This window comes from Myzus persicae, unplaced genomic scaffold (genome assembly GCF_001856785.1).
Source record: "Myzus persicae strain clone G006 unplaced genomic scaffold, MPER_G0061.0, whole genome shotgun sequence".
NCBI classification, from domain to species: domain Eukaryota; kingdom Metazoa; phylum Arthropoda; class Insecta; order Hemiptera; family Aphididae; genus Myzus; species Myzus persicae.
The window spans coordinates 1,549,111-1,569,324 of record NW_019100468.1 but is presented as its reverse complement, the minus strand read 5'-3'; the positions used below and the strand labels follow the sequence as shown (position 1 = coordinate 1,569,324).

General features: G+C 31.4%; 1 protein-coding gene across 1 annotated transcript; it reads right to left on the bottom strand.

Moving 5' to 3' along the window:
* Nucleotides 1-6,730: 6,730 nt before the first annotated feature.
* Nucleotides 6,731-19,508, bottom strand: LOC111032766 (b(0,+)-type amino acid transporter 1). Its single transcript, XM_022313256.1, has 10 exons — nt 19,389-19,508; nt 15,648-15,824; nt 13,190-13,291; nt 12,623-12,865; nt 11,537-11,807; nt 10,088-10,211; nt 9,238-9,438; nt 8,451-8,600; nt 7,071-7,239; nt 6,731-6,951 (listed from the first exon to the last, which is right to left on the bottom strand). Exons 1-10 carry the CDS (start codon nt 19,414-19,416, stop codon nt 6,884-6,886), a joined length of 1,533 nt encoding a protein of 510 aa, XP_022168948.1. The 5' UTR covers nt 19,417-19,508; the 3' UTR covers nt 6,731-6,883.
* Nucleotides 19,509-20,214: the final 706 nt, after the last annotated feature.

Here is a 20,214-nt window from a genome sequence, read left to right as displayed (position 1 = left end):
AAATTTTTTATATTTTAATATAAACATATATAATACCCTAATTTATTATAATATTATGTAACCTCAACCATTTAATTGAACCATCGAAAGCCTTGTTTCACACTTTCAGCAACCTAACGTACTTGTGCCATGTGCATATTGCATATACTTCAGTAGGTTAATACAAATATTAAGTTGTATATTATTATTTTGCTTTACCGTCGCTCCGTATTCATAGGCCATGATTGAACTTTCGATTCTATACATGTTATATTATATCGTATAAGACAAAATCACCCCAAACATAGGACACGTTGACCTTCAAATTACTCTTTTTTACACTTTACATTTTTAATTTCATATTTATTTATTTTCGTTTCGAAGTATTCAATCTATAAATTTAGGACAAGTTGTTTATTAGTTGTAACATTGAAGTATTTTAAGTTCCATACGAGTGGACTAGTGGTCCAACATTTTGCGGGGTACCCCTGTACCGTCACTCAATTTCGTTCATCTAAACTTTAAAGTTAAGTACTTATAAATCACAACGTACTCATTCAAAATTCGTTTTCTACGCATCAAGGCACCTACTCCATAAAATACTCTGCTTTGAAATAATGAATTAAAAATGCATGTTGTCAATGAAAAAGCGAAACCTTTTAAAAATGACAACGGTAAAAAACGTAAAAAAAATATTTTCAAAAACGTTAATAGTTTTTGAAATACCGATTGTTTTACGTTAAATGGATTACGCGGTATGTGCTATTTCGGCGAATGCTTTAACGATTTTTTACCAAACGTTTCAAATATTTGTATTCTGGATATTACATTTACGTCATGTTATTAATTACTTAGCATCACTGACACTTTGATTGGATTTAACCATTTTTCGTTTTTAATGATTTTTATGTTGTTGCAGGTGATGGAATTCCGTGATAATACAGAAAAAATGTAAAAATTATATGCTCTTATATTATTTATTAATATTTATATTGTTTATATGTATATATTCGTATACATGACCTTCCTGACGAATCCCTCCCCCTAGTTATCCAATACAAAAATTAAAAAATTATACATACAATTACTTTTATATAATTATTTTTAAGTCGAAAATATCTGTTACCTACACTTCAGGTAATGCAAAAAAATACAATAAATTAAATAATTATTAAATATAGTGGTTATAAATATTAATTGGAAATACAATATTTTACTCAATTTCAGACATGAAAAAATAAAAATAAAAATAAATTATGTAAATATTTGATCAATGAATAAGATAAATAACATTACCATACAATAATAATGAAATTTTGTTAACAAAATAACTAATATCTAGTGATTATCTTAAATATTAAAAGAGATAAATATAATAAAATGTTTTAATGTGCTGCCATTATACTATTATATTCACAACAGCTAAATATTGGCGGTTTTTTCAATGTTTTAAATACTATTTTGATATTAGTCTAGTAAGTAGTAGATTTTCTAGTTTAGACTTTTTTTAAGTTCTTAACACTATTTCATAGGTTAACAGTGTTTAGCACACAGAACATTTTGTTAAAAAAATAGAACACTCAAAAATATGGCGCACCTCCAGGAAAATCATTCATTAAACTGATTGCGATATTACTAAAGGTTTATCAAACAATACGTCTTACAAACTGTCACGGCATGATAAAGTGTTTTAAATAAAGATATTTCTAGGATTGATTATTCACTCGTATGCTTTCAATTTCTATTTCTTTCAACATGCTAAAGGTAATATTTTGTAATGGTTTAATTAAAATTTATACTAATTATAGACGAATCACAAACGTAAATATTTAATATACATAACATAAATATGTAGTAAGTCATTCGGCTTCACACAGTTAAGCTTCTAACCATTTACCTACCCGATAAAAAAAAACCGAACAACCCTTCCAAAAATACTGTCATCACGTCGTAGTTTGGTTACATAATTTTTTTGTTTTTTTTTGAAACGCCGCTGCGAGAAATACTTTGACCTCACGGGCAGTCATTCTCATTCCTTACATAACTTATTAAGTGGTAAGTTTATTACTATAAGTAATAATATAATGTACAATATAATATTCAAATATACACTACACGGGTTCTATTATAAGCTAATTACTTTAAATATTGCTTTTAATTTCTAGAAGTATACGTCCAAAAGTTATGAAATTGTAATGGTAAGGCACGGAGAACGTCATCGGAAAAGAAAAAATGTATCCTACAGTTTATAATATGACGTTAGTAGCCAGCCTGAGCTTAGACGGAAAATATGAACATTTATTCACACAGTTATTTAAATATTTATGTGAAAAATGAAGACGATTTTAATTTTTTTAGCTGGACTATGCGAGGGGAGAAACTAAACTATCATTATGGGTTTGTTCGATGTGGGTAAAATTGTGGAGGCGAAATGTCTTCAATGCTTTCACTATGGCCAATGAAGGTGATTACTTGTCCACCATCACTACGATCACATAAAAAAACGACTGTCCAACCAAGTGTGATATACCAAAACACGAATCGTTAAAACTGACGATACAAATGACGCTACCGTACCGGGACTGCATGTTCGTCCCTCAGATCGAAAAAAAGGGGAGTAGATTATAATACAGCAGCTCTCGGAAATAGCCTCAGGGGCATAATAAAACATTTGGACAGTGAGTAGTTATATTATTTTTATCGATCTCGACGACGCTTTCGGATCGACCGACTTGATTTTTTCATTCCCGCAATATTTATAGTAACAAATAGTAGAAATTTGAGTGTGTTTATACTGCAGCACACCAAAAATAATATTTATAGTTTATAAGTATAAAGTTGGGAGGACATTTTGATGCACTTTGTATTGTTTCCTAAAGCTATGAGATGATGCTTGTTTTATAATATATACGTTTCGTGTATTTTTCTATCGGAATAAGGAGTTTTTTTTTTCATTGTTTTGACAATAATTTTTGATCGTTTTTTACTTTTTTAGTGAATTTTAGGGTATTATTGAATCTGATTTTTAAGCATCAGTGTGACTACAACAAATATATACGATTATAAATGCCCTATCCCCTCACAAGCACACACGACACACATACGTACCATAAAAGTCAAATAATTTAATAATGTGAAATGGTTTTTCGTTTTGCAGGATGACGAGCGGTTGCTATTAAATAACTAAGCTGTTCTTGTATAAGTAATTTTGTGGGAATACTGAATGTTCAAATATCATAAATTTTCCGAGTGAAATCCCACGGATTTTTCTATCTTGTATAGACATAGATTATAGTTCGAGGCAGCTAGTATATCCTACAATATAATATGTGTGATAGAACGAAACACTATTATAATTTGTTAGTAATACACTGAACAAAAGCGCGCGCCACCAACAGCATATACCAATGACACTGACTCGTTGTAATCTCTAGACGAATGTCCATAATATACATTCATATCTGTATTCTTATTTTATCCTACACTACTTTATACAATTTATTTCATAGATTACTCGTAATTATGCAGGACACAGAGCTCGGTTTTTAATGGAAGGATACAATAGCTATCATAGGTATGTTAAGAATGGGCTTGGCAACCCCTTCTATATTAAGTGTGCCCTAAAGACTTAACTCCCTTTTTATAACACATAACTTTATCACCTAGGTGACTATATATAATGACGAAAGTAAAAAAAGAATATTTTCCAGGAAATGAAATTTCTAATTTGTTTCTAACTCGATAGTCAATAATCATTAAATAAAAAGTCAACTATTTGTTCAATCGTTTTTGAAAAACGTCCCGGGTTGTATTATTATTTTTTTAAAGATATAATTCTTATCACTAAACACAAAATGAATAAGACAGGTAATATTGCATTCATACAAAAATTTGGGAGAAGTATGTAAGCTCTTTGCCATATACAGTTTTAGATGTCGAGTGTATCGACACAGTAGGTAAGTCCTTGTTACAAATGCATATGTATTCAATTTCATTCGATTGAATTTTAAACCGTTGCATACTATAAACGATTCTCAGTGGAGACGGCCTGTATATTACTATGTATTCTTTGTTTGTTTGTTTGTTTATTTATTTATTATGATATATGTATTCCTATTAAAGTAATTTATTTTACTATTAATAATACAGTGGTTGAATTAATTTTTGACAAAAAACATTGTATTCGAGAATGTTATTGTGTGTAAAAAAACATAATAATATACGTAAACGATTCAAGCCCAAAAGAGTATTATTTTTGGACTACAAAAAATAACCAAAATCGTAATTCTTCTGACTTAGAATGTCTATAAAAGAAATATATGTTCTAATATATTTTTTAGATTTTTTAGTTTCAATATGAACTACTTATGAGGATCTTAGTTTTCAATTTTAAAATATTTTAAAATATCCATAAAAGCTCTAAAAGAGTTTATAAATTGAAAATTTTACCAAGTATATAAAACGTTAAAAAAAATGTTTGGTGAAAATTTCATGCATCTACTATTATTCGTTTTGGAAGCAAAACTGATTTTGTCATAAACATGGGTGTTGAGTAAAAATGTCTGTTTTCCTTAATATTGTGTTTCTCCGATTGCTATTAATATTACCTACCTGTAATATTTTACTTTTGACCCACTCCTCCCTAATGTACCAAATATATCTGGTTTTCTACCAGAAACCTCACTCAAAGTTGGAAATTGAAGTATTTTATTGCTCTAGAAGATGACGACGGAAAAATATAAACACTGCATAATATTGTAAAATCAATACATTCATTTCTCCACTCTAAAACGGTTGGTATCGAACCTCGTTAAAAATAAAACTTTTTTGTTAACGTAACCTTTTATGATATTATTACAATATATAAGTAAGTGTAAAGAGTGTAGTTTTTAGGATTATACACTTCAAAATTAAATTAGATATTAAGGTTAACAGCTTTCAGGTATTATTTAGGATTCAGAGTTGAAAGTTTTGAAATTGTGCCTATTGTTATTATTATACTTGGCATACCAAATTATATTATATAATAATTCCTTTTTTTTAACTTGCACAATTTTTTCTTAAATATTTCTTGACTTTCACTTTATCGATTTTAATTTTTCATATAAATTAGACATTTCATATTATATTGTCGACCTGCACAATATGGAAACTCGGAAGTTTTTATTTCTGGAATTTAGATTTAACCTTTTTTATTTTACACACATGTATATTGTATAACCGTACAACACCGATAGGTACCTACTACATAATCATTAAGGTTGTCATGTTTATGTGTTACTAAAAATATACGTACTCCTAGTAAACCATGTACGAATATGTATATAGAAAATAATAAAATTCTAAATATTTTTAATACACGGGTAATAATGCAATTATAGTATTAATAATAAATCAGTTTTGGGTTCATAGCGTAGCGAATAAATGTATTGTTTTTACAAGTTGCATAAATAATAATTTGTTTTTATTCGCTATTCAAATTGCTCGGGCAGTATAAAATTGCGCCTGAATTTTGTACACTGCCCGGTATACCACATTATTCGTCACATTTATATTTACTTTTTATCAGGCCAGTGTCTCTTCTCCCGTTACTGTCATTGTATTGCGTAATTTTCATCCATTTCATACGGCGCGATGAAGATTAATGTTATCGTAGTAAAATATTTGCAGATACCATTAATTATCTTAATTTTCGTGACAGAAATATTTGCATTAAACTAGAACTGTTTTCAGTAATTTCAGTTGCCTGTCTTCTACGGGTTGTAAGAGTACTCAGGTATGTACATCTCATCGTCTATCTTAACATAACGTTTGTTAATTCCTTGTTAGATATTATTTTTAAGGCTGAGATATGAGTATGACATTGAAATTGCTACAGTATACTGTGTCCAGTATATTAATACGTTATTTAAATTGTAAGTACCTACTAAGTGTCTGTTAGTGAGCTTAATATGAAATATTAAATAAATACAAATAATATTCAAGATGTTAATAAATGGTTGATAATTACAATTAAATAATAAAACAATAAAATATATTATTTGTAACAGTATCCAACAGAGGTGACATTGTAGATTACAAACATGAAATACATCAGTAGGTACTTAATTTGATTGTTGTATGTTATTTTCATAACACTATACAGATGCTGAGCGGATTGATGAGTATTGAGTAGCAATATTTACTACATTTTTATAGAAATTTATTTTCATAATGATGTATATTTTTAATGTCTACCGGAAGTCACCTTTAGGAGTAGTTAAAAAGCTTTGATCCTCAATTTTGAGGTAGGTTTTTCCCAATACTTAGCAAAATAATAGATTTCAAAAAAAATGCAATACCTGCAGTTTACGAAAACATTTAGTTATTTATTGTAATTAAAAACTTAACTTAACAATTTTTAATTTTTATACTAAAAAATTAGGATTAAAAAAATTTAATACAAATGTTCTATCAAACTATAAAAATAAACCACATTATTCTTTTTTTTTATTCATCAAAAATTGTATTTTTTTGTATATGCACTATTTTTGGAACAAATATATAACATCATATTATAATATTTCATGTGTATATAGAATATAGGTAGAAAATAATCAAATGTATCAATTTTATTCGCACCAAACAACTCTTTATTAATGTATTTTAATATAGTGGACGATACAATATAATATTATATATGTATACAACATAATATTTAACTAGATAATATAATAATCACTAACAAAATATAAAATAATAAAAACCACTGTTTAATAATGACGTTTTTACAAATTGTTTAGATTTGTGTAACTATAGATAAATTATACAGTACAACTTTACTGATATACATATTAAACTGTATTGTATTCTATTTTGATAACTGGATATGCAATTAATGGAAGACTTGACTGCGTATTCAACTTTACTCTGGTAGCACTAATTTAGTGGGCGCTACCTGCAACAGCAACTGTATAATGACCGTCCATCGATCTATACATACGAAAAAAAAATCGAATTAATGAAGAGGTGTATTGTACGGAGATAACTTGAACTGTCGCAGTGCCGTGTCCGAATTGCCACAGTCATTCCACACTAAGTATAAAGCTCACCGATTATACGGAATTTGTATCCCAGACGTACGAACGGCACGTAAAATATCATCCCAGCTATCATAAACATTACCGAATACAGATATTCGATCTGAGGTTTATCTATTATAGGCGCTACCACCAAGTAAAGGGAAATAACAAATATGATTAACGGAATGATTATGGGGACCTGAAAAAATAAAAAATACTTCTATTAGTTATACTAGTCGTATAGGTATGTAGTATGTATATTTATGAGTAGTAGTGTTCACACAGATCCTCCTCTGCTGTCGGTTCAAACGAAAAAAAAAAAAAAAGTATGTATATTTATGTTCTACTTATTTGGTACTCGAGTACTTTGGTATTTGTTCGATACGCGTTTTACCCTCCCGCGGTTGAGTCCTGTCATTAATACAGATCCCGCAGAAAAAAATAATGATCTAGTCCAAGAAACGTCAAAAATTATACACATATTGCTGGCCATTTGGATTTTCGTTATTAATTGTTTTGCCACTGTGAAATCTACCCCGGGTTATGCAGTATTCATGCGTTTTAACACATTTACTCGTTGTTTCTATAATTATAAAATACGTTTATATAGAGTAAATGTACCTACATAGAATATATTATTAATAAAAAGGCAACTAAAAATACTTTTTGTTTGTTTGATTTTTTTTTAATTAATATCGAAAGATTACTGGGCCTCACTGAGGAAAACTCGTGTGGAGGCCCATGAGTTATCTTAGATTACAAACAATTCTTATTGTTTTAAGATACATGCTACACTTTTAAAAGACAAATAAGGATTTATATCATGTCTAATATTTTGGACGTCATTTGTTGTCCATTGGCAAATATTATTTAATATTGGTACGATGGTAACTATTTATATACATATTAAATATCAATTTGAAAAGTTTTTTTTTATATAACCTCCATTATTTTGTCATTACTTTTCAGATTTGGTAAGCTGACATTATTAATACACTAGAACGGTCAGGATTGTCAATCCTCCCTTGAATTTTACTCCCTCGCGGTACGACATTTCACCAGTTCATTCACTCAAAACAATTTTTTAATTTATTATTATGATTAAGAACGTCTACAGTTTATTATTTATATTAAAAATCGATAAAAAAAATCTTGTAATACGTCAAGTCTTAGTATTAACTTAAGTAATACAAAACTGTGATAATAGTATGCAATATATTATACATTTATAATTTAAGGGTCTAAACCTAACCTACTATTTAGTCAATCGATTTATTTCGGTAGATCATCATCATTTTATTGTTATTTTAGTTACGTATAAACTATACTGAACAAATGTCTTGGTGTTACAGGCAGCAAGTAGTTTTTTTAATATTATAAAATACCTACTTAAATATTACTTGAGCTCACTTTATATGGTCTTGGCACGTCGGGTCTCGTGTAGCGCATCACCAGCAACGCTAACATGGCACTTCCGTAGAATATCCATGCCGTGAAACTGAAAAAGTCGATTAGGGAGTTGATCGTACCAGAGGCCACCATCACAATCGTTATGATCGACTAAAATCAAATAGCGGGCAGCATCACAGTTGGTAGCTCGAAGCCGAGGGCGGACATATTAAAATAGGGTAAAATTATTATACTTCATGGTGCCAATAGCACAATACGAGGAACGAACGAGTGACTGTGATTCAATATTATATACATTCTCAATTCTGTTTCTCGGATTTATTTGAAGAAAGGCCTGGGAATTTCGAGAGAAAAGAATGAAAAAGAAAATAAGCTGATAGTGTTGCAAACGTCAATATTTATGCTAAACTGCAAGAGGCTTAGCGGTCGACATGCTATTAGCTGAAAAGCCGTGACGCATCGTTTGAGATTTAGCGGATTCTTCTTTTCCGAGATGCATTTTATTTTAAGTATATAGTACTATAGTGAAGGATTGTAATAATTGATTCTAATAGTGAAGACGATTTGATTTCAAATTTCTTTATATTTTCACCGAATCGTTAATAGTTTTAAAGGCGTTTTCCATATATCACGTTTTAAAAATATGATATCAAAACAAATTCGGTATCGCTGACCATCACTATAAATATTATAACGGTTCGTTGCTCAATGATAATATTTAAAAAAAAAACAGCCTCTTCGAGAAATCGGACGACCCTAAAATCTGAGCCGTCACTCATTGACTTACGTGAAATATGATGCTTGGCATGGGTGTGAGCTTTTTTATGTGAATGTACGAAAGAACGTGCATCAGGTGTCCTTCACGGCTGGCGGCGAAACATAGTCTTCCAGCGGCGAACAATGTGCCGTTGGCCGATCCGAAAGTGGATATTGTGATTGACAGCGGTATCACCCAGGCAATGGACCCCAGCGCTCTGATCCCGAAAGTCTAATAATAAAACACAACGTTTCAATGTATTACCATATTGTGGGCATAAAAATATTTGTTCGTCTTACAGGTGGTAAGGGAGGGGGGCGTTCAATTAAAGTAGGCATCAAAAGTAACAATTATTTTAAAGCACATTGGTTATTTTTTTACTCAAATCAAGTAAACACCAAACACGTCTGTGCGTATATGGGCATTTATTTATTAAAATCAATTTTATAATATTAAGAGCTAAGCACATACAATTTAATTTTGTTTTCATACAGTCCCGTAAGGCCGTAAAGTATAGAAAAAGCTAGTGCCTCTCGAACGAACGCCCATGAAATAGGTATTTATAATAATATAATACAGTGTAGGTATAATAATGTCAATTTTTGATTATAGACAAACGTACCGCATGAGGAGTGAATATTCCGAGGGTTAGTAACTTTCTTTTTACCATACATACTTTAAGTTGTTCTTAAATATCTTAAGCGGTACGAATAAAAACATCTGAAAAATGTTCTTATTTCACAGTAGAAATTGTCATCATCATGTATTATGTGAGCGTATAAATGTAATTGCACGCGTGAGTGTGTGTGTGTGTGTGTGTGTGTGTGTGTGTGTGTGTGTGTGTGTGTGTGTGTGTGTGTGTGTGTGTGCTTATACTAACCACGGCAACAGCTTCGTTTCGTACTATTTCGTCAGGCGACATAATGGTGAGGTACGCCACGTTCACCAACAAGTAACACATCGTCACCAATGGTATGCTAATGTATATAGCTTTTGGAATGTTCCTTAAAATTACAAAATGGAGTAAATATATTTCATTAAATATATTGTACGCACATGGATTGGCATATTAGTTTATTATTAGTATCTACCCATAAAAGTTCATCGAACTCAAAAATTGGCAGTAGTGAAATTGTATCATAATATAAAAATAGTCAACAACAATAATGAAAGTTTCAAAGCAGAGATGGCCGTTGGGCGTTGATAAGTATTTCATGATAACCCATACGGTACTTATCTTTGTAAATAATAGAGCCTGGTCTTTTCTTTTTCCTTATGACAAATACTAGAGCAAAAGCTCATCACACAGGTTTCAACAATAATTTCAAGATAATATCTGTATCGACTATATCCTGTACAATAATTTTTAAAGACCATCAGTTGTCGTGAACTTAGAACTTCAGAATATTGAAGACGACTAAATGTTAATATATGAAATATATCAATTGTAAATCTCTGGATAGCGCCGTAGAATTTTCTAGAATAAACCAAGACAACGGCGAACGCGATCTTAGTTGTCCGCGTTTGTTATTAAGGAAAACGTACGTTTACAGTGATCAAAGTCCTCAAGTGGTATCTAAGGTAAGATAAGCCGTGCTAAACTTAAATTGGTCAAGATCAAACAGCCTATATATATATATTATAATTAATAACTATTATACAATCAAGTTGCTAAACGTTTAGGAAAATATTTAAATCAAATTGACCTAGGTATCCATTACACATATAGTTATTTAAAATATTAATCAGAGTTCAACTACAGACGACAATTTAAACTCATTATAATATGCATTTATTACTTCTGGATCTGAATCTTTAAAGTTTGAACTGTTTGAAATAATATTTAACTAACTTATATCCAACTTCAGGGCTGTAATTAAAACCCTCTACCTACTATCTATGTTTATCACGACCACGCATGGTCTTAAATAAAAAAATGAAAAATTCCATAAAATATTAGATTCTTCTCGATAAATTACCATAATCATACTTGGTAGTTGGTACCTAATAAAAATAAATAACCTATTTTATCTTATTTTCTAGTTATAATATAATGTTTATGTTAAATTTAACAGGGTATGAGTTGTATCGGTACCATCAAGCGAGGTTCCAGATAAATATTTGGGAGGTTACCCTTCCACCAAGCGCCAAGTCTGGCTACTATATTTTAATTTTTAATTAATAATAATTATATCTATGTTGTGTACGGTGCATATTATTATACTATATTATTACTATGTAACTAAATGGTAAGCACGGAAAACGTGTTATTCTATTTGGCCGGTGTCGACAAGTGAAGGTATCTATTATTATATAATATTATTATTACTTCGAAGGGTTTTTTATTTCTTCGGTGACGTAATTGAGATTGTTCCAACCATCGTACGCCCACAGTCCCGAGTAAAACGCCGTCGCCACGTCGCCCATGCTCGTGGTTGTGTTTTCAAAATAATTCCGAAAGTGTTCGGTACGTCCCTGAATGATCTTGTACACACCCCCGGCGACCACCACGAAAACGGCTACTAGCTTCGCAGCCGTAAAGGCGTTTTGCACTCCTGTGGCCAAGTTCACGCTGTAGCAGTTTATGTAAGTGATGATCACTGCACAAACAAAATATAATATGTGATCAAATTTGTTTGAAAGTCGGGTGCCGATTTTAATTTTGTTTTTCTCAAACGCAATAAAAATGATCGAAGGATGAAAGTTAATGTTTAACGGATACGTCTCGAGACCGATGATGATTTTGAAATCTCGTAAAACGATAAGTATAATATTATACAAAATATAGGTACACGTCATACACGTCAGCACTAAAACCTAACCACCCACAGCTCTCTATTGTATAGACTTTTGTTATCAATTAGTGAGAGTGCATTATTACTTGGAGAGACTTATACATTCGAGTATAATCTTCGAAATGGAAACTTAAAACATTTTAAATAATTATTATAGTTGTACCGCTATACTATTATAATTTAATAAGACATACCATCGATAAAAATATTAGACTGCAATATTAGCTATACTTAGTACAGAATCATAGAACTTTAAAGTACTTAGGTAAGAGTCAAGAGATACCTATGTTAAATGAAGCATTAAAAAAATTCAAAAACTACAGTAAGTGGTATTAATAGTGCATAAAGATTTTTCAAGTTTTGTAATAATTTCAACTTATTATAAGAATTTAAATCATAACGTTAGGAAAGCTACAAATTCAATGTAATTTTATTGTATCCAATAGTATTCTATACATCGGCTCGATTTCGTATTATGCTGTTTTATTTACATAACGGCTAGTGAAAATTATGTAAACGTTGACGAGAAACGCGTGTCGGGAAAATTCAAATAATATATTATCGTAGAAACAAACTAATTAGTAAACAACGAGTATAGGTTACATTTGGCTTGAACTCACAAATAGACAGCACTGCGACGATCTTCACTACAAATTCTGAAGAACCACATTCGTCGACAAATGCCTCGACAGCATATTTGGCGAAACTCAGACATATTATAGCCACCTGTGACGGTTTGAGTATCAATGTGGATATCCAAGAAAACAGAAACGCAGGCATTGGTCCAAAGGCATCCATTAGGTAGGCGTATTCAGCGCCAGAACTGGGATTCATCGTGCCCAGTTCCGCGTACGCTAAAGCTCCTGTGGGTGAATGAAATTCGAAAAAAAAAATGATACAATTTCATAATGAATCGAAAGTTTTAAATTTTTTTACAGTCACTCGAAAGTTAAAACAATCGTGTATTCTGGCATCGATCGCTTACTTCCGTTTCAATTATTGCTGTTCCAATTATTATATTTCCGAAAATAGTGTGACGAATGACGAACGTGTTCGGGTAAAAATACTTGTTGAAATGTTTGGTTTTAAAAATAGACGAAAAGCGACAGTTGTTTTTTTAACATTTTTTTTTTTTTGTTTGTTTGTTGCTCAGGCAAAGAAACTTAATTTAGATAATACGAACGTACCCAACAGTGACATGGCACCACATGCTGCCCATATGACAAAACTCAGGCCTATTGACCCGGTTCTGATCAGCAGTCCAGTAGGAGAAACGAATATTCCAGAACCTGTATATTAACGACAAGACACTGATATTAAATGCGTTTGATCAATACCTAGTAATAATTAATTACAATTCTTATATTGCTAGTGATTTTTATTAAACATGAATGCACCAAATATATGTAAATACTTTACAGATAAAAAATATGGAATTAAATTTTTAATTGATTTGGGATGATTGAAATTATTTTATACAGTATAATGTACTATATCACTATAAAATGTACAAACTACAGTTATACGTTTATCGTGCACTCAAAAATTAACAATATTTTTAGTATAGAAGTTTTAATTGGGTTAATCGAGGCTGTATAAGATTAAATGTAATATTTAAAATGTAATATAATATATTATACACATTTCCTGCTGTATACTCGTATTTTAATTTTCCCGTCGATAACGCTTTTGTGAAATTTCTAGTATTCTGGCTCGTAGCGTTTTGCCGATTTGTAATCTAATTAATTCCAGGAAGGGTTTCAAGAAAACGGATTTGCGAGATTTTCTGTCTACTATAATTATTACGAGTTGGCCACGAATCCGTGTATATATTATTAATTATTATAAACAATATACATATCATTCGTCAGTATTTGCGACTAAAAAATAATAATAAATTAAGCGCAAAAAGCGTTTTATAGAGTAAACGTGTTAATAAAACCAAAATAATATTTATTATTAACAGCCAATTTTGGTTGATCGTTAACAAGTGCACCTATTGTAGGTAATTGAAAACTTTTAATAGCATGTCAGTTATAACTTAAAACCGCACTGAATTCCAATTTAAAATCTAAAAGTAATTACCAAACTGTATATATTATTATTATAATAATGTAATCTAAAACCAGAAGCTCTTTTACTATATTATAATACTATAAATCTATACACCATATTCCATATCTAGTCTTTACCTTTTCAATTAATTTAACGTCATAACAATGTGCAGTACTACAGTACAATTTATAAAAATATTCGTCAATTTCAACTACATCTGATTAAAAGATAATATAAAATGAAATAAATGATAAATTTTATTTTCTGTAATTAGTACATAACTTTGTACCTGTGACTGATTCAATTGACTAACGCAATACACATAAATATATAATATATACCTACTTATTAGTCATTACTCATAAATGTATTTACATACCTTCAATACCAATATTATATTGCTTAGTTGGAATTATTATAGACTAACTGTTATATCGGAATTGTATATTACAATACAGTAGGTACCTATTTGTATATCATAATTCATAAACATTCGACTACTAACCATAATTTTGTTCCCTTTAAATCGTCACCGGTCATAGATTACCATAACTAATAATAGGCATTCGTCAATCAGGAGGCAACCACCTTGTTCAAACTATTTTAAGTACCTAGCAAATGATCTAAATAGTATTTTTTTTTTTAATGAAATAGTTTTAGTGGAACAATTTTAATTTATTGAAATGTTATCATTGGGTATGTAGATAAATTCACCGTGTAGCAACATCAGCATGTTCACCCCATTATATTCTTAAATAATGAATTAATTAAAATTCTGATTTTTGGAATTTTTAAATATAAAAAATATAAAACAGATGTAATATTGGATCTAGTATTTATTTTAGGAACTATATACGTTGATAGATTAATATTAATTGCTAAAATGTTTAAATCACTAATTCCTCCATATCTTCCAAACCCATTATCATGGACCTATAAATTTAAGAATTCAAAGTTAAATACCTCAAAACCTACTTTTCCGAATTTGATACGTCAAAACTATATGACAAAACTACTAATTAAATAATTTATAGTAGAAAAGGTGATTCTTATTTGAAAAACAGGAGCTTATATAGTTATATATTATATTTCCACAAGACACTCTTTAAGTAGTATTAAAAATCGAAACAATTTGAAAATACAATCGTTAAGAATATTTAGAATTTTTAATCGTTTAAGTTATAAATAACTGAATTATTGAAGTAAAAGGGGGGGGGGTGATAATCCTATAGATTGTGTATATACGCATTGTTATTTTAATATAATAATATGCAGTTAAAATTATACGATGTATGTTAAATAAAGCATGGCCTGGAATAGGTGATTCGGGATTCGAAAAAAGTTTTCGGGCCATCAAAATCCAATGAGCATTACGTATGCAAACAAAAAAATAAAATGAAAACCTCATTTAAAAAACAAAGTTCTTGTCTGTGGCCCACGTTAAAAATGTCCGTGGGCCACCTGATATCGGCGGTGAACCCTGGCCAAGAGGTCAGCTAACTACAACAAAGATATTTCAACGAATTTTCTAATGGATTAGAAAAAAAAAAGATTGTAGTGGTGATATTTTATTAGGTTACTGTTGCTTACCGATCATCGTGCCCACGATTAGAGCCACCCCACTGAAGAGTCCCACCCGTCTCTCGAGGTAAAGAGTGTCACCCTTAGTTGATAGCTTCCGCGCCAGCATGTTTTTTCCGTTGCCAGCAGTTTCGCCATCTCCATCGCCACTGTCATCATCGTTCGTGTCGTTGTTGTTGTTGAACCCTAAGACATAATTTACATAACATTATAGTACATAATGTATGTGCAAGACAACTGTTTGTGGTCCGAATACATGAGGGCGTAATTATTATTATTTTCGTCTCCGGCGACGTTTTTGTTTATTTCAATACGAAATATATCATAATAATAGTATCATCGTTGTATCTGCGTGTCGACATAACAGACAACAATACAAAACAATAATAATAATAATAATAATAATTATTATTATTATAATAATACTATATCGGTATTATACGATGGATAGTGCTCGATTGCTCCAAATGTTTTCCTTTCACTCGTCGTTCGATCATCGCACGGATATCGAATGTAGGTGGTACCTGCCGTTTACTATAGAATGATGAATTCAAATGCTTCCTCTCAATATTTCCATTAGTGTAAATAACGCCGCCCGGGCACGGATATCGTCGGTGCACATAGTTTATTGTGAAATGACGCTTGGCGTACAACGCACTCGAAAACGTATACCTATATAGATATTTAGGTACCGGCTGAATGTAACCTTGCCTAACCAACCCCCCCCCCTCTTCCGCATCCTGCAAGTTCAATAATACGAATATTGAATAATAATAAAAAAAAAAAAAATGCAGGGAGGCACCACTATAGTACATCAAAGTACTATACACAGTTAGTTGGTGGTCATATTTTTTTTTTTCGTGCTATGTATTACGTCGAGCCATCGTATTTTGGAGGTGTTTGATGAAATGCCAACGGTTTGTGAACCGCTGTGCATCAAGAAGAAAAAATCGTTTCAACGTTCTGGATTGCGATGGATATAGGTTTGGCTATAATTACATGCATGTAAGACAGTGTTTTACGTTTTTCGCGTTCGTACCTTCCTGGAAGTATAATTCGTATAAAATCGACGAAGTGACACACCAATACTTCAGTGTTATTTCTCGGCATTTAAATATTTAATACATTTTTGAGGATTATAATAGTATAATATTATCTAAAAGGTTGCTCCGGTATATTCAACTTCAACGAGAACCGACGTTTCGTTACAATATCATATTTCTCTGAATAATATTTTTTCAAGGCTGGAAAAAACGAGTAGAATATGACGGTTTACTAATCCACAACACATATCTACTATACTAACATTACGCCATAACTTAATGTAGGTGAAATAACGTTAAAAATTCAAGCATCGATTCAAGTTAAACATATAATATTATGAATATTAATATACTATACTTGTGTTGTCTAACTTTGCCCGCGTTGGAAAATATTTTAAACTTTCGACTAAAAAAAAGTCAAACATCACAAATAAAACTTTTTTGTTATTCTGTACGGTAAAAAATTACTTTATATAAACGTATTGTTAAAGTTGTATTACAAAACATTGTTCTATAACGTTGGTACAATTAATGTATTACATCAAAAAAAAAAAAAAAAATCAAAATCAAAAGCAACAACAAAGGATAATAATATTATCTCGTGTAATAACTAAAATGCGAGGATTAAAGAGCGCACGGATTAGAATAATAATAAGGAACGCGGATGATGGTTTAACGGAATTTAATTAAAGTGGTCCTTTTTTATACTATTATAATGGCATTAATGGGTAGTAGGTACCTATGGTACAATATTATATTCGCACGTAATACAATACGGTCCGGGCGTTCTTGCGCTCAAAATTCGTTCAAACGACAAATAACAATATCGCGAGCATATTTTATCAAGTCATAGACTAAAAAGCTATAATGGTAATGATATAAAACAAACTGTACGCCTAGTGTTATATAGCTATAAAAAACAATGTGCTCGTAGACTAGCAGTAGCTAATCTGCGTTTCATTCATCCAACGCTCGTCAATAACTACTACACTGCATGATATGTCATTATATATATAGCCTTTGCGTGGCTGCACATTTGCCGCGAACGGGACATCGTTTACCCGGCCTTTTAAAGTCTCAGAGCCAACCGTCTGTGCAGATGGATACGTTTATAGTGGCATACGTCCCCTCCCCTGCGCACGTATATCTCGGTTATTTCGTAAAACGATTCTACTGTCTGTGTAACTTCATTATAATATCATACACGGATATTTTTTAGAATTTATTAATATTCGCGTTTATTATATTGTTTTATAATATATTATAGGTGTACACACATTACTTTATGATAACATCGAATTGTATATTTTCTTATATGCATATCGTGGAATACCGAATAAATAACGCGAATGATGCACATTTCATGCAATGTATATAATAATAATAGTACACGAGGGATATTTTTATATTTTTTTTTTCGTTAACCCACAGGAAATAACGCTGGATTTTTTTTATCTTTTAAGGACTTAATTATGCATATTTTTTTCGTAATTAAAATGTTTTATACCCTTTAGTATGAACTATAATAGCCGGGTATACGCCTGGTGAATTAAAATTTAAAAAATCATCCCGTGTTCTATAGGGTTCTACATCACCACGCGGCATTAGAGAAAAAACTAAAAAAATTTTTCGTCTTATCGAACAATAATATACCTATTATTTTTTTAATATGTATTATTATATTATTATTCAGTTTATTATATTGTTTGGTGCCGGGACTCGAGAGAGATGATTGTTAGTTACGTCAAATATATTGGACAAACTACAACTACCACTAAGCTACTTACTACTGTTTACAACTACTAGCTGCTACAAGTTACAACGAGTTTTTTTTTCGCTAGAACCTAATATAATATGATCAATTTGAAAGGCACTAGGATGTATCAATTGCGCTATAAAAATCAAATCAAATAATATTGATTTATTCGAAATCGAAACGTCCATTGCAATTTGATTCCTATAGGCAGTACTAGCAACACTTTATTCTATTAGGTATTGCGTACAGTAACAGCTAATAATATTATATTGCCTATATAAAATATCATAATTTAATCTTCTACATAATTATAATATTCTTAAATAAACTACTGTATATACTATATAGTACCTTACGTGGCATAGAGACTTATTCAGAAATTTGGCACCCGTGTAATGTTAAATAAAATTGTTCATTAACAGAAGATGAGCATTATAAAAACCTGATGTCGGCTTTCGTGATCTCCCCCTCCAGCCCTCCTTCCCTTAACCATAACCCTGTGATCGCCGTCGGTGATATTACAAAAAATACTAAACACTACCGACAAACGGTATTATACAACATGGTAATTATTAAAAGATCGTCCATTTAGTGAAATATTTTTGAGAACAAAATTTATCTAATTCTATATTTTAACGAATATTTCTATTTAACATGAATTTTTTTGGCCAAGATACTTCGTATAATAATACGAGTATTATGGACGTTTAGCTGGAATCGATGTCTTATGAAATGTTGTAAGTAAGTTCGCATACTCATCATATTATATTATATTATGTGTTAAAACGTATATTACTACGATTCGCGTGGACTTTGAAAACGTTACGCAAACTCGGGGCGTGGGTGTGGAGACGTTGCGCGGCATTGTATTTTTTGTCTAAAACGTTTTTTTTTTTTTTATCGCTGTTCGATTTTTAAAGTTTTTTTTTTTGTTGTTGTTTTCATACTAACCATGTGATGTTTGCAGGTTTCGTAGCATTTCAAGTCGGACGTGCAAGCGACAGTGGTCGACTCAGCGTTTATTGCGCGACCAGACATGACACACTGGGCAGCAGACTGAGGGGCGACCCAGCGCGTGTAATATTGTTATTACAGCCGTAACCGCCGCCGCCCGCAGCGTGGCGAGCGCGCCGCCGCGTGAGTAAACGGCGGCGGCGGCGGCGATTTTTCTTTCACCGGATTTCCTCTCACTCGTTTTTTCCGTTTGGGCGGCAAAACGCCGTTTTATCGACACACGCGCCGCTCTCGGCGTCCGCTAGACATCGCGCGCGTTGGCCCGCACACCGCCCACCCATTGCGCTCGGCTCTCTTGCTATAATTGCGATATGATTTCATTAGTGATATTATTATTATCACTATCGTTATCATTGTAGTACGTTATCCCGCCCGTGATATAATTGAAATATTAAAACGCTCATTTCATCCAGAACTCAATATCACTTATCCGCCTGCGCCCTGCAGTGCAGCAGGACGGTGTGAGTGGGTCACTGCAGCTTGTTTCGAGTGGATAGCTATAATGTTATAATAATATCGTATCGTGCAGTGGAGTAACTGTGGGCAGTGATGTGCATGATATATTTTAATATTCATCGCGTTGTTGTCAAAATCAATAATATTGTAAACTTTAAATTTAAGATTTTAATATCTCGCGGTTCTTATGTTTGACATTATCCAGTGAACATCATATTATGTCGTACATGCAGATATTATGTCATAATAATAATATGCTCGTGATAGATTGGTGCATATATTGTTATAAAAAAAATAATAAATATTT